We start from the raw sequence: 13,743 nt of genomic DNA, 5'->3' as shown, positions 1-13,743 counted from the left end.
GGGGTCAGTGACCCCCCACTTGAAAGCTGGAAAGAGTAATAAGAGAAGGCAAATAACAAAGAAAAGAAAAACAGTTGCCAAAGTTGCTGGAAATAGGGCATTCTATAACATATTAAAGTTAACTCAAAGATGAACAACCCCTTTAAAATCTAATAATGGTAAATAGAAATTAAAAAGTAGAACCTTGATATTATTGTATACCTTGGGGAGATACTGGGTTAGGAAGAGTTGCTTCCTAAGGCTACCTGTTGGGTTTGTAGCTACTTATTCTTTTATTTTCCTACATCTCATGTTTATATTTACTGTTAACTGTATTCTGTTAAAGGTAGGAAAGGAGCCCAGTGGTAAATCCTAAAAACATTTAGCTAAGGTTACTGGGAGTTGGTCCGCGAGCAGTTGATAGGCTGGGGGCCAACAAGCTGGTGAGTGGTGCAGAAACAGGTTATAAATAGAGGGGCAAACAGGCTGAGGTAAGGTACTTAACTCAGCGCTGGACAAGAGCGGTTCCCCTGCCCACCGTTATAAAATTGGTAATTTTGCAGCTTTTCAACATAAGGAAAGTGATTTGAGATTCTCAGCATTTATCCCATGGCTAGTAATAATAGGCTGGGATATCATACAATGATATAGGCAGCCTGCTGGGGCAGTGTGCAGGGGTTGGCAATGGTTGTATATTGCATTGATAACATTGTTATGTTTAACTGGAGCTATTGGTTAATGCAGGGGTGTCAAACTCGCGGCCCGCGGGCCATTTGCGGCCCTCGGTACAATATTTTGTGGCCCGCACCAACGCCTTCTCAAAAGCAATGAATGGATCGCGATTTGTATTGCGATTCAAGGGATAATGCAAGGCACGGTGGGCGGGAGCTGCTGATTGCGGAAATGACGTTATGCCATCATAACTAATTGTGCACACAGAACGTCTTCCCATAATAACTGTTAATATGGCATAACATCATTTCCGCAATCAGCAGCTCCCGCCCGCCGTGCCTTGCATTATCCCTTGAAAGCCAATTTTTTGTGAAATCCCTTATGCGGCCCAGCCTCATCCTTACTTTGCCTCCTGCGGCCCCCAGGTAAATTGAGTTTGAGCCCCCTGGGTTAATGTAATAAAGCTGCAACGTATCTCCAATTTAATTATAGATTTTTGGGTTTATTGGGTTTAGTAAATACAACTTACTGTAACCATGACCTTGGAGGAGCACAGCTTGACCTTACCTGAGGGTATATATATGTTAAACACCAATAAAAATGCTTAAACTTGCTGAGTTACCTGTAATTAATTATATTGAAAAGACACCAGATACTCGTACAGATGAATTTTGGTCTGGAAACGCACATCAGAACGTTTTCAAATAGAGATTAGTCTGCACCATTCATTAAAACTAAAACCCAAGCTGCCGTGGCCAATGGCAACATTGACTGACGATGGTGGGTTCTGAAGGTAACAACAACCCGAGGGCCATCAGTCCGACACCTCAGAATTGGATTTCCTTTTTATGGAGTTATCCAGTACAGATGCTTTTTTAATGTATTGTATTTGTATATTCCTAAATTTTCTGTTTCTGTGCAGTTCATAACTGGACTGAAGAGGAGACTTTGCAGTGGTTGCTGGAATTTGTGGAGCTTCCTCAGTATGAGAAGAACTTTAGAGAGAATTCTGTCAAAGGAACAGCTCTGCCAAGGTAACTTATTTACCTGTTGATTTTATCACAGCGTAGGCCCACTGCATTTCATCATTAAAGGAAACATTCAAGCTTACTATTTGTATGTATGTATGTATATCTTTATTTATAAAGCACTACTTATGTACGCAGCGCTGTACAGTAGAATAGATTAATACAAACAGGGGGTTATTTGATGTGGTCCTCCGCTCCATGGCCTACATTGTGACTTGATCATTTGGCCAAATGAGCAGATCTTTCAGCACATGGCCATTTTAAAGAGATACTTCCATCTAAAATTAAACTGTTTTTAAATATATAATAACACTGTCTTTGCATGAGCTTTATAATTTTGCCATAAAAGTATTTCAGGATGCTTTCACATCACCTATCTGATCCCCCATGTTCCTGTATGAGGGGGCTGCCATATTTGTGCAGCAGGAGGCCGTTAGCATTAGAAGCTGTAATTGACAGGTTGAGATGGGACAGTCAGGTTGGCAAAACAGTCAGGTTTATGTTTTGTGAAGTAACAATTGGCTACAAAAGCAGCCCTATCAGCAAAAAAATTGTGGACATGACCTATAGGCAACTTATGTAGATTAATATTTTAAAGAGTAGTTTTTTTGTGTCAGTATCACTTTAAGATGAGTGATAGTGGGTATGAAAGGCAGCGGCACGGAGTATTTACTAGAGGGTTACCATTCCTAACTTATTTGTTGTCAGGACTTACACTTAATTTTTACTTGACAGGAATTTTCTTTTAGTACTCAGTTGTTTTCCAAACAAATAAGTGGTCAGAATGCTGTCTTTCTAAGCCGGTGTTCTTCAGTGTGTGCCTCTCCCAGATACAACTCCCAGCATGCCAAGAGCCGGGGAATGATGTTGGAGTGCAGGGAGTTGTGCATCTGCTGCAGTAAAAAGAGCACAGAAGTCCCTTGCTTTAAATACCACTGTGAGTTAATGATGCTTCTATGTACATACATAATATGATCGTTTCGTGAATATAAATATGAACTGTTTTTGTGTTTACAGAATAGCTGTTAATGAGCCTGTGCTAATGATCTCACAACTTAAAATTACCGATCGGAGCCACAGGCAAAAATTTCAGCTGAAAGCATTGGACGTAGTGTTATTCGGGCCACCAACAAGTAAGTACAGAAACTACTGGCACAGTAACTATTATTCATTGCTTCCAAACAGGAACATTTCAGTGTTGCTATAAATTGTGTTATTTATGCTTTACTTTGTGCATTTATCTAGGACCACCACACAACTGGGTAAAAGATTTTATCCTGACCATTTCTATTGTAATCGGAGTTGGAGGTTGCTGGTTTGCCTATTCACAGAACAGAACTTCCAAGGAGCACATATCACAGATGATGAAGGATTTAGAAGGTCTGCAGAAGGCTGAAATAAGTCTTCTTGAGCTTCAGGACAGGTACAGTCAGGGAATGGTTGAAATGTCTGATTATATGGTTATATAGGTTAATCTTACAAATTTTTATTTTTTTTTGCACCATTGTTAGATCAAATTGTCCATGTTCTTTGTACTGTTCTTATAGTCTGCAATGAAAGAGTCAACTGTGGCATTTCCCCTTTATATCTAATAGTATTTGGAAGTAGGGAAAGTGAGCACCGAACAGTTTAGCAGCAAACTATGGGTGATTCAGCTGTCTTGTGCTGAAAACAGAGAATGTAGTATCAAGCATTCCTATGTATTAGATTCCATTCCTGGCCATACTTTATGTTATAAATGCACAGGGGGTTATGTAATGAAAGGCACTAAGTTTGCCCAGGTGCAATAACCCATTGCTACCAATCAGCAGGTAGAATTTACTGGCCACCTGTTTTAAAAGGAAACGTCTTATTGGTTGCTACAGGTTATTGCTAATAGTCAAACTTAGTGCCTTTTATTATATATGGGGTATAATGCTGTAAAATATTCCTATGTGAGCAATAATGGAATCTGTTATCCAGAAAACCCCAAGTCCCAAGCCTTCCAAATAACAGGTCCATTACTTTATATATATATATATATATATATATATAAAACACAAGAACCATGAATATGCTGTCATCTGTGATAATCGCTGCTTAGTAATGTAATATCTCACAATGTCACATGAGTCGCTGAAACTTGTGTATTATAATAAATAATGTACCCCCTTTTGTTATAAAATATAAAGATTTTAGAAGACACCATGATCTGTATAAAAGCACTTGGCTTTCGGCCTCATTTCTGTTTTTATGGTCATGGAACTCCTCTGACTTTTAATATCCTTATATTTTACAACAGGGAATACATTATTTACTATATATTATAATCTACATTTATAGAGTTGATTGACTATTACAATTTTAATGGGGGGAGTTTAGTGGTACTATTATCTAAGTTCCTATTCCTCTTGTTTTTCTTTACGTAAAGAGAATAGTAAATGCCTAATGAGAGCTACATGTACTTTTAACTTCCCTACAATGTGTGTGGGGTTAAGAATTGTGTTTGGAATGACACGCAATATCCTTTATATAATCGGTCATTAAAAATAAGATGTTGGGTTTCTTTAAATATTGTGTTTTCTCAGTATTTAACTCTCAGTGCTATCTGTCAGAATGAACTGAGTGTTCGCCATGCCCCATTTTAGCTTGCAGAGGTATCTTGCTAGTCAGTCTAACTGTGACTTTGCTGTAAAATCTTTGTAATGTCTAAGTTTCTCTTTTGTTTGCTTTAATCTTCCAGACTAGAAAAAGCTCAAGAAGAGAATAGGACAGTGGCAGTAGAGAAGCAAAATCTTGAGCGTAAAATGATGGACGAAATCAGTGATGCTAAACGTGAAGCTCATCGGCTCCGGGAGCTGAGGGAAGGGACAGAATGTGAACTGAGTAGGCTCAAATATGCAGAAGAAGAACTAGTACAGGTAAGACTGGTTTAACCTCTCAGAATATGTTGTTACATTGTTCAGGTCCAACTTGCTAGTTAAGGAATTTGACATATAACTTATGGCAGCAACATGTTGCTCACCAATCTTAGCCCTTATTTGGCACCTTCATGAACTTTTATGATGCTCCCCAAGTCTTTTTACATTTGACTGTGGCTCAACGGTTGGGAACCCCTTAAGCCTTAAGGTGTATATATATATATATGGCCTTAAATATTTGGCTATTGTATGCCTGTTCATTGCTGACCGTTTTAAACAGTGGAATGGGTCATATGGAAGAGCTCTGGGGCTCATTTAACATGCACGTCGGCTCCAGGAGCTGAGGAAAGGGGCAGAATGTGAACTGAGTAGGCTCAAATATGCAGAAGAGGGACCAGTACAGGTAAGATTGATTTAACCTCTCAGGATACATATATATGTATGCAATGGAGCTCTGGGGCTCAGTAACAAACACGGCCAAATGAGCCCCTTGGGAAGTAAACCCATGGCAATCAAACATTTCCTTTCGCTGTTTTATCTGCTGCAGAAAAAAGTAATTACTAATAGGTTGTTATGGGTTACTGTTTAGGTAAAAAATTGTGATTATAAATGAGCCCCAATGACTTTTAATATGATAAATCATAGGACTCCACCTTTCCCTTCCTGCTAGAACTGCCCTGGGTCAGCTGTAGGTAAAGTGAAAGGTTTAGGAGCAACCGTATACAGGGCGCACAAACTCCCAGGTATCTAGTGACTGCTGAATTGTGGTGCATACAAATTGCTTGCTTTAAGTACACACTGCCAAGTTCCAAACTATCTCTAGAATCAGTGATCGCAACTATTTGTTAGAAGTCAAACTGCATCTATGGTGGCACATGGTGGCACTTGCTGGTGCGGGCATATATACCTGATGACAGATGAGCTTTCAATACAAGCTTTTTAGCTACACAACCAATCAATAACCATGAAATAAAGGATATTAATAACTTTATTTTTGGTTACAGGTTCGCATGGCTCTGAAAAAAGCAGAGAAGGAATTTGAACTCCGGAGCAACTGGTCTGTTCCCGAAACCCTGCAAAAATGGCTTCAATTAACACATGAGGTGGAAGTACAGTACTATAATATAAAGAAGCAAAATGCAGAAATGCATCTTGCCATTGCCAAAGATGAGGTAATTCTAAGTCTTAGGCAAAGAATTTTCTATCTATGTATAAAAATGCGTGCGTGTGTGTGTATGACACGGTCCTAAAATGACTTTATAATTTTAGTTTCTGCCACCACATAATGTCTAAACTGTCTTATTCAACATATGTTGTGTTCTTATTTTTTTATTGTCTCCCCCCCCCAAAAAAAATGTTGCCCTGTTCCCTTCCCTATTTTAATGAAACTATTACTTATTTTAATGAAACTATTACTGATAAGCCTCTACTTAAATGTGCCAACAAGAATGTAACTCTGCAATGTGCTGCTGAAGTACGTATGCTGTGATACCTCTTGTATCCAGACAGCTTTATTAGTCCATGGGATTCTAAACTTATTTTTAAGTGCCCTACTTCTGTTAAATTTCATAAAATGATTTGTGTACAAGATGTAACCCGATGACTGGGTAACTGTATCTTCATGACATGGTTTACTCTTAAATAGGCACTTTCTGAAATGATATCCTGCCTTTTATGAATGTAGAATTAGGGGCACGCCATAGTGCATCTGTGCTTGGGAGGACTAAGGGTAATGGTGTATTTTCTGCCTTTTTCAATAATAAAACAGTTTTTCGGCAATGCCACGCCATATTCTTCTTAACTTTTTGGAAACCATAAGACTTACAAGTATATTTTTTATGTAGCATCTGCCCTTTTCAAGATCTGAAGCTGCCAGCTGTGTCATGTTTGAGGGCAGAGGCAAGCTATAGTGGGTAAAGCTTTACTTGCACCAGTAGGGGGCAGTAGCAAATCTTAGTGGTTAGTAACATTTTGGAAATATGCTTTGAAACTTTTTTTTGTTTTTGGCTAGTAAGTAAAAGTTCCCCCAGATGGATTACCAATTAGAGTTTAGGATTAGTTATTTGGTATCTGAATGCAAACTTTAATTCCACTTTTTGCAAGGTAAGAGAGGGCTCAGTTCTGTGAAACTAGCTGCAGTACCTATAAATGCACCACACTGCTTGGTGTTTTTCTCTATACGCCAGTTGATGGGTGTCTGATTTTATTCTCCTTCTGTAATTCCCTTGTGGTTTGGGCATGTCACTTAATATGCCTCCGCCTTAGCCACCAAACTTAGATTGCAAGCTAGACAGGGCAGGCACTGGCCGTGCCTGAGAAACAAATCTGTGTACTGTATCTTGCATATAATTAGTAGCACGCTAATAACTTTAGGATATTTATAGAAAATAAAATGCTGAGCCAGGGCTGGTCGATATTTAAATATCCATCTTTTCTCATTAACAAAATCGTATTTAGAAAACATATTTGAGTTGCATAGAAATATCACAATAAGATATAAGGTTTGAGAGTTATTTTCCCCTATTGTGCAATTAATGTAAATACTTATTAAAGCACTAAACATTTACTAATATAATTATTTTTTGTGTCCCAATTAAGTGCATGTTGTTTGCTTTCCAGGCAGAGAAAATAAAGAAGAAGAGAAGCACAGTGTTTGGGACACTGCATGTTGCACACAGTTCCTCCTTGGATGAGGTGGACCATAAAATCCTTGAAGCAAAGTAAGTAATGGGAATTTGTAATTTACCTAGTGGGCATTTACCATTCTGTTCTTGGTTTTATCAACACAGAAAACATAAAGAAAGTGAAGTGTTCAGAAAATGCAATAATGAGTTACTTTGTGAATGAAGAGCCACACTGTAATTTCTGTAGCCATTATGCTAAAGGTTTATGGAATGTGTAAAGCAAAGAAAGGAAATATCTTCATTATTTTAAGTTTCATAATTGTCATACACTCTCTATATGAACTGTCGGGATTAACGAAAAAAATGTACATACGCCAGTTTCATGTGAACCAAGGGTGATAGGAGGCAACATTATTTCATTCTGTCCTTACAGTCAGCACATCTCCTGTAATGGAACATATAATAATGCTGCTACAACTACATTTTTAAATGTAGTTATTTAAAGAGGAAAATAAAATGTTCAGTCATTTATGTGGCTCTTCAAAGAAAAGTATTTTTTGTTTTGATAAGAAGGATGACTTCCCTCTGGTTAAAATCTAGCACCACTCCCTCACTATGGATGCAGTGACGAATGCCATCCACCCCGCATATGCAGTGACAGGTGGAAAATATTTATAAAATCCAAAAAGAGGACGATAAACCAAAATGTATATAGTCAACAAAAAACTTTTGTACAGTTGATCAATAAGAAGATCCAAAGTAGCTATGCCAATATGGGGTAGTAATGGGCCAAATCATAATTTTTCATTTTTTTTTTTAAATTCAAATGTTATTATATTTGCAGTTTTTTATGGTTTTCAGCACAGTAGTTTAGTTTTAGATAGAACTGCTCTGCTGACAGCTTCAGGGTTTATTTAATATGCAGGCAGCACAAGGCACAGCTCTGCATATTGCTTTCTCAACACTGTCAGAATTTATCACTGAGCCTAGGTGCACTTTATAAATCCCCCTTTAGATCTTCTCTTAAGTCAGATTACCAACAGAATCTGAAGGCCCTACATATCCAGGTCCTGTTGTTGGCAATGTCACTGAGCAAGCACATCTGGGCCTAATTTGGCCACTTATGTGCTGGGCCACATCCAGCTGAACCAACCAACAATCAGATCAATTAGTAGGGCCTACTGAGACCTGTGGGTTGAGGTCTGTATCAATGTGCGGATACGCATTCTGTCTTTAAAACTTGACCACTTCTCTGCAGGCCCTGTATACTGGCCAATAAGTTGATGACTCGGTATGGTGGGACAGAGGGGCCAGCTTAAAACTATTTGCATGTGATACCAAACAAATAAATAACTCAAGGTAACTGTTTCACAGGAAAGCACTATCGGAGCTGACAACCTGTTTGAGAGAACGGCTGTATCGCTGGCAGCAGATAGAAAAGATGTGCGGCTTCCCAATAGTGCATGTTGTCTTTTTTTCTACTTACACACACATTATAAGTGTTTTAGTTCTACAGTCAGATTGTGATTCTTAACATTGTCCCAGCATTTTGGATATCATACTGCTGCCATAAATACATATGTAAGTTATAACTGTTTTATTTGCAAACAGAGCCACCTAGTGTCCATATAAATATTCAGTCACTTATTAAATGGCAAAGCTGTGTGTCAGAGACTGGCAAACTGAGGCCATGCTGAGATTGTTGGAATACAGTCATACTACCTGCCAAAGGCCTCTGCCCACCAGTTACTTCCGTCACATTGTATCTGATTGTCCATAACATGGTACACTTTTTTTGTCGACCAAAATGGGATATGAGTGGCCAAACTTAGAAGTGTAACACTATGGGGCGCATTTACTAATCCATGAACGCTCCGAAGGCGTCCGAATGCGTTTTTTTCATAATGATCGGTATTTTTGCGACTTTTTCGTCGCCGTCACAAATTTTTCGTAATTTACCCGACTTTTCGTCACCTTACCGAAATTTTCGGATTGAACGAAAGAACGTTCCTTGTGCAACGAACATTCTTTCATGCGCAAGTGCACTGATCGAGCCCATGCAGACATGCACTGAAGGATCAAAGTCAGAAAGGTTTTCCCGGCGTTAACGATCGTTCAATACGAAAAATTCGCAACGAAAAGACGTGAAAAATACGAAAAAGTTCAGAAATTTTCGTTTCCAATACAAATTTTTTCGGATTCGTGGATTAGTAAATGTGCCCCCTATATCTGTGTATGTGCAAGATATGGATTGGCATACTTCCTACTAATTCTTTTGCCTTTGAGTTATAAATGTAAAAGTATAAAAATATATAAGCAACATCACTAAGAACCATATGCAATGACATATTTCCCTATTTTGTATGTCAATACAATACAATCTAATGGCCATGTTCTAAAATCTCTTGTGTTTAGGATCCATCATAAAAACTCACGGGACACTTTCAAGAAGCAGCAGCGTGTGTCGCCATCGAAGGAGTATCGTTCCCCCTTCTCCCCAGTCCCAGCAAATCCTTCAATCACCCGATCCTGATATCCTATCAGTGTCCAGCTGTCCAGCTCTTTACCGCACAGAAGAAGAGGAGGATGCAATTTATTTCATTGCTGAAAAGCAGTGGTAAGAAACCTTGGTCACAAATACTGCTTCCAGTAGCAGTAACCTTTTACAGAATAAATGTAAAGTATTGAAAAAAAATAGACATTCCCTTTATATAACATGTTGCTGAGCTTCACAAGTCTATAGCAGTGCGACTGGCAAATTAGTTACTGGCATTCCTCTGATGCTGCTGAGAAATGTATCACTTATGTGTGAAATTGCCACTGCTTAGAGCTTCTATGGGAGTGCGGCAAATGAACAACAACAACAAATCAGGGGGCATCCAGGCGCTCAAGGATTCCACAAAGGTAAAGGAAAAAAATGTTTATTGAAAATTATAATTACAAATTTCCATGACCCTTGGGGCATGAAACATTTAGAGCCACTGGGGATGCTGGATGTAAAAATGTAATTTTCAATAAATACTTTTTCAGTTTGGTTTTTGTTTGTGGCATCCATGAATGCCAGCATGGCCTCCAATTTATTGATGAGGGGCTGGGGCACTTGGACCATCCTTTCTACATGGTCATAGCCCATAGCAACCAATCCGATCTTTGCTTTTATTTTCAAACTTGTAGGTGACTGTTTAAATCTAATTGCTGATTGGTTGCTATGGACAACAACACCAGTGACATTGGCTTCCACATGATGTTATTAACCAATGTATATCTGCAGTTGGTAGTCTTTAAGCAATGATAGCGGTATTTATTTTAATGAATTAATTGGGTGTTTTTATACTTTTAGGGGAACTCAAGACACTGGCTCTGAATGTGACTCTCTAAGTTCTTCAGTGGGGAGAAGACAGTCCAGCTTTGAAGTGCAGCAGGTGAATGCACGGAAGATCTCAAGAGAGGAAACCTCTTGCGAGGAATCTTTATCCGGAGATTCTCCTTCAGCAGCAGAGGCTCCTAAGGCATGTCCTGATGCCACGGGCCTGTCTGAGAGCCAGAGCATGGTTTTCAGCCCAGCCAGTAAGGTGTACAATGGCATTCTAGAGAAGTCCTGCAGCATGCACCAACTCTCCGGCATTTTACCCTCCCCCAAGCCACCCTTACCACCTTTCCCTTCCAATGCAAATGATAGCAAACCCGTTCAAGAAGTTCACGGAATTCCTGTTGTCAAGACCACGCCTCTTGAGCTGTCCCAAAATGGAGAGAAAAACAAAAAACAATCAAAAATCAAAGTCCTTTTAAAGAAGATCTCAAAGTAAAGCTTAAAGGAAGTCATTTAAAAAAAAGGCCATTAAACTTTGAAAACTTGTGTATTTTTAGGAATGTAACTCCGTTCGGAGTTCTCAGACTGGATGTTCTAGTGGAATGCTCCGAAGTCTATTTTATCATGATCATGCTGTCACTGAATTGCATTGAAAAGTGGATCTGTTTACAGTCACTTGGTCTATTTATTTCTGCTTTTAGGGTTTTTACTTTGATTTTATTTTTTTTTATAGCCGCTTTGGACTTACACAAATGGTAAGCCTAAGCGGGCTTGCTTAGTACCTTGTTTACTGGAGCATCTTCTTATCTTTCCACAGAGTGATGACATTTTACCTTCTGGACTAAGTACCTTAAAAACAAAGAAAGAAGTCAAACTAATTGCACTACTGTTTTCCTGACTGGAAAAGCATATTTGCAAGTGAAATTGCGTTCGGTTTGTAAACTGAGAGATAAGAGGAAAGCGGGGTGGGGGGGCGGGAGTCTATTTTCACTTTAAAATAGACTGGGGTTTTTAAGTAGAGCCTAGAATTTCTAAAGAATGTGATTTCCACAAGAGACGCTAGTCATTTTCTATGAGAGGATTATTTACATAGAGTTTTGATATATGGACGTCCTGCCTTAGAGCGTATTTTCTCCAGGGCTTTCACTGTCATGTCGCAGTGTTAATAACTGGCGGGAAATATGTCAATATTCGGCCTAAGCAAGGGCACCGGCTCTTGATTCCTTATGCAAGTGATAAAGGTGAAAGTGACAGGACAATACACAAAAAAGCATCAATACTGCATAGTAAATAGGGTAGTAATGCTTGAAAATGAGTTGCTTATCTACTTAAAACAAGCATGTCTGGCTGTGGCTAAACTGCAGCTCTCAGGCATGCCAGCAGTCTGTAGGTAGCCTCTGGGAGTTGTAGTGCAGCAATAGTCCCATATCGGACATTCTTGTACCTTCGGTTAGAATACTAGGATATCTGGCTGTGGCTAAACTGCAGTTCCCAGGCATGCCAGCAGTCTGTAGGTAGCCTCTGGGAGTTGTAGTGCAGCAATAGTCCCATATCGGACATTCTTGTACCTTCGGTTAGAATACTAGGATATCTGGCTGTGGCTAAACTGCAGTTCCCAGGCATGCCAGCAGTCTGTAGGTGGCCTCTGGGAGTTGTAGTGCAGCAATAGTCACATATCAGACATTCTTGTACCTTCGGTTAGAATACTAGGATGTATGGCTGTGGCTAAACTGCAGCTCTCAGGCATGCCAGCAGTCTGGAGGTGGCCTCTGTGAGTTGTAGTGCAGCAATAGTCACATATCGGACATTCTTGTACCTTCGGTTAGAATACTTTGATGTAGATTTTCATTTTAATAGCTGTGCCAGTTTCAATAAAGGTCAGTTTTTACAGATTCATGTTATATTTATTTTGGAACCATTTAACCTTTTATTCTACTCTTACTAACGCAAAATATCTACCTGGAGAAATTGGCGAAAAGTTTTTTTTTTTGTTTGTTTGTTTTTGTTTTAAACAAGCTGTGAGGAAGCCGACCCAAGCCATAGCTAAATAGCAGCCAAGGGATGTGCCCTGCATACCCAGCTGCCATTTACGAAAAGGTGGAACTTTATATTTGCCAGTTGGTTTAATGAGCTCTGTAGCATGGCGCTTTGGTGTTGGAGCCGTGCAAGTTCTGACATTTTGGCTACAGGCTATTTGTCCGTCCACGCGCAGAGCAAAGGTGCTGCCCCCCCAAGTAATACATGCTTACAAACATTCATTTCCAAGCATTACTTTTCCTTTCAGTGAAATAAGCAAAGTAGACGAATGTTTACAGGCAGGGGGTTACTGGATTTGCTACACTTTGTACTGCAGGAAAGAAAGAAAGTTGGAGGCTTTTGGTGCCTTCTGATAGGCTGCTCCACTGAGTATAAACATAGAAGCATGCAGATGTGCAAAGAATACCTTATGGTTTATATATTGTGGATAAAGTGTTACAGAAAATTGTGTTTTTCACAGCTCCGAACTTGACACCATTTGTATTGTTCAGATATATGCCATATCCATTTGCACTGCCCCCACAATTTCTAGCAAGCGCAATGGGCGCCATAAACTGCCCCAATGCCAGATTTCTTCTCTCTGCCAGAAGAGGTTTGTACATGTTGTATAATAGACAGAGTCACTTTTAAGAACTACTAATACTTTTGCTACTACAGACACGTACGTCTACCCCTTTTGCCATTTATGTGTCATTTTGTTGTTTTGCCTGTTAAAATCTGAATCACTATATTTAGATCTGTTACATTTCAGGATGTTAACATTTTCCAATAAACTAATTTATTCGGTTTCTGGCAAGCATATTTTTACTTAGCGCCATAAAATTGGACTTGCAGAAAATTGTCATGCTTTGCATGGGTTCATAAAACGTGTGGCGTATACTTTCACCTGCGTTTTTCAACCTGAGAAGATGCAACGGATGCTCACCATACAGCCTTTTGTGCTTAACAAAAACCCCTTTGTTTTTGGGCAAGGTGACAGGCGGTTTTCATTAAAGCATAAGACACCAGGGCCACCATCAGGGGGGTACAGGGGGAACAATAGCCCCAGGCCTGGTGAGTTTTGGCTCTTAAGGGGGGCCCCAGCCTTGCTTTACCCTAGCTGCACTGCGCGCTCCATTCCTGAGTGACCCAGCCAACCCCAGCACTGATTGGCCAGCCCTCCCTCCATAGAGAAAAGGATGGAAAAAACAAGG

General features: G+C 39.5%; 1 protein-coding gene across 1 annotated transcript; it reads left to right on the top strand.

Moving 5' to 3' along the window:
• Positions 1 to 1,428: 1,428 nt before the first annotated feature.
• Positions 1,429 to 13,339, top strand: LOC101730384 (stromal interaction molecule 2). Its single transcript, XM_031904609.1, has 11 exons — positions 1,429 to 1,444; positions 1,574 to 1,685; positions 2,697 to 2,812; positions 2,925 to 3,102; positions 4,402 to 4,579; positions 5,584 to 5,751; positions 7,199 to 7,299; positions 8,578 to 8,733; positions 9,490 to 9,503; positions 9,619 to 9,820; positions 10,544 to 13,339. Exons 1-11 carry the CDS (start codon positions 1,429 to 1,431, stop codon positions 11,007 to 11,009), a joined length of 1,707 nt encoding a protein of 568 aa, XP_031760469.1. The 3' UTR covers positions 11,010 to 13,339.
• The last annotated feature ends 404 nt before the right edge of the window (positions 13,340 to 13,743 follow it).

The sequence above is a fragment of the Xenopus tropicalis genome, chromosome 1 (genome assembly GCF_000004195.4).
Source record: "Xenopus tropicalis strain Nigerian chromosome 1, UCB_Xtro_10.0, whole genome shotgun sequence".
Classification (NCBI taxonomy): Eukaryota; Metazoa; Chordata; class Amphibia; order Anura; family Pipidae; genus Xenopus; species Xenopus tropicalis.
The sequence above is the reverse complement of the archived record's forward strand: the minus strand, read 5'-3'. Positions and strand labels throughout refer to the sequence as shown.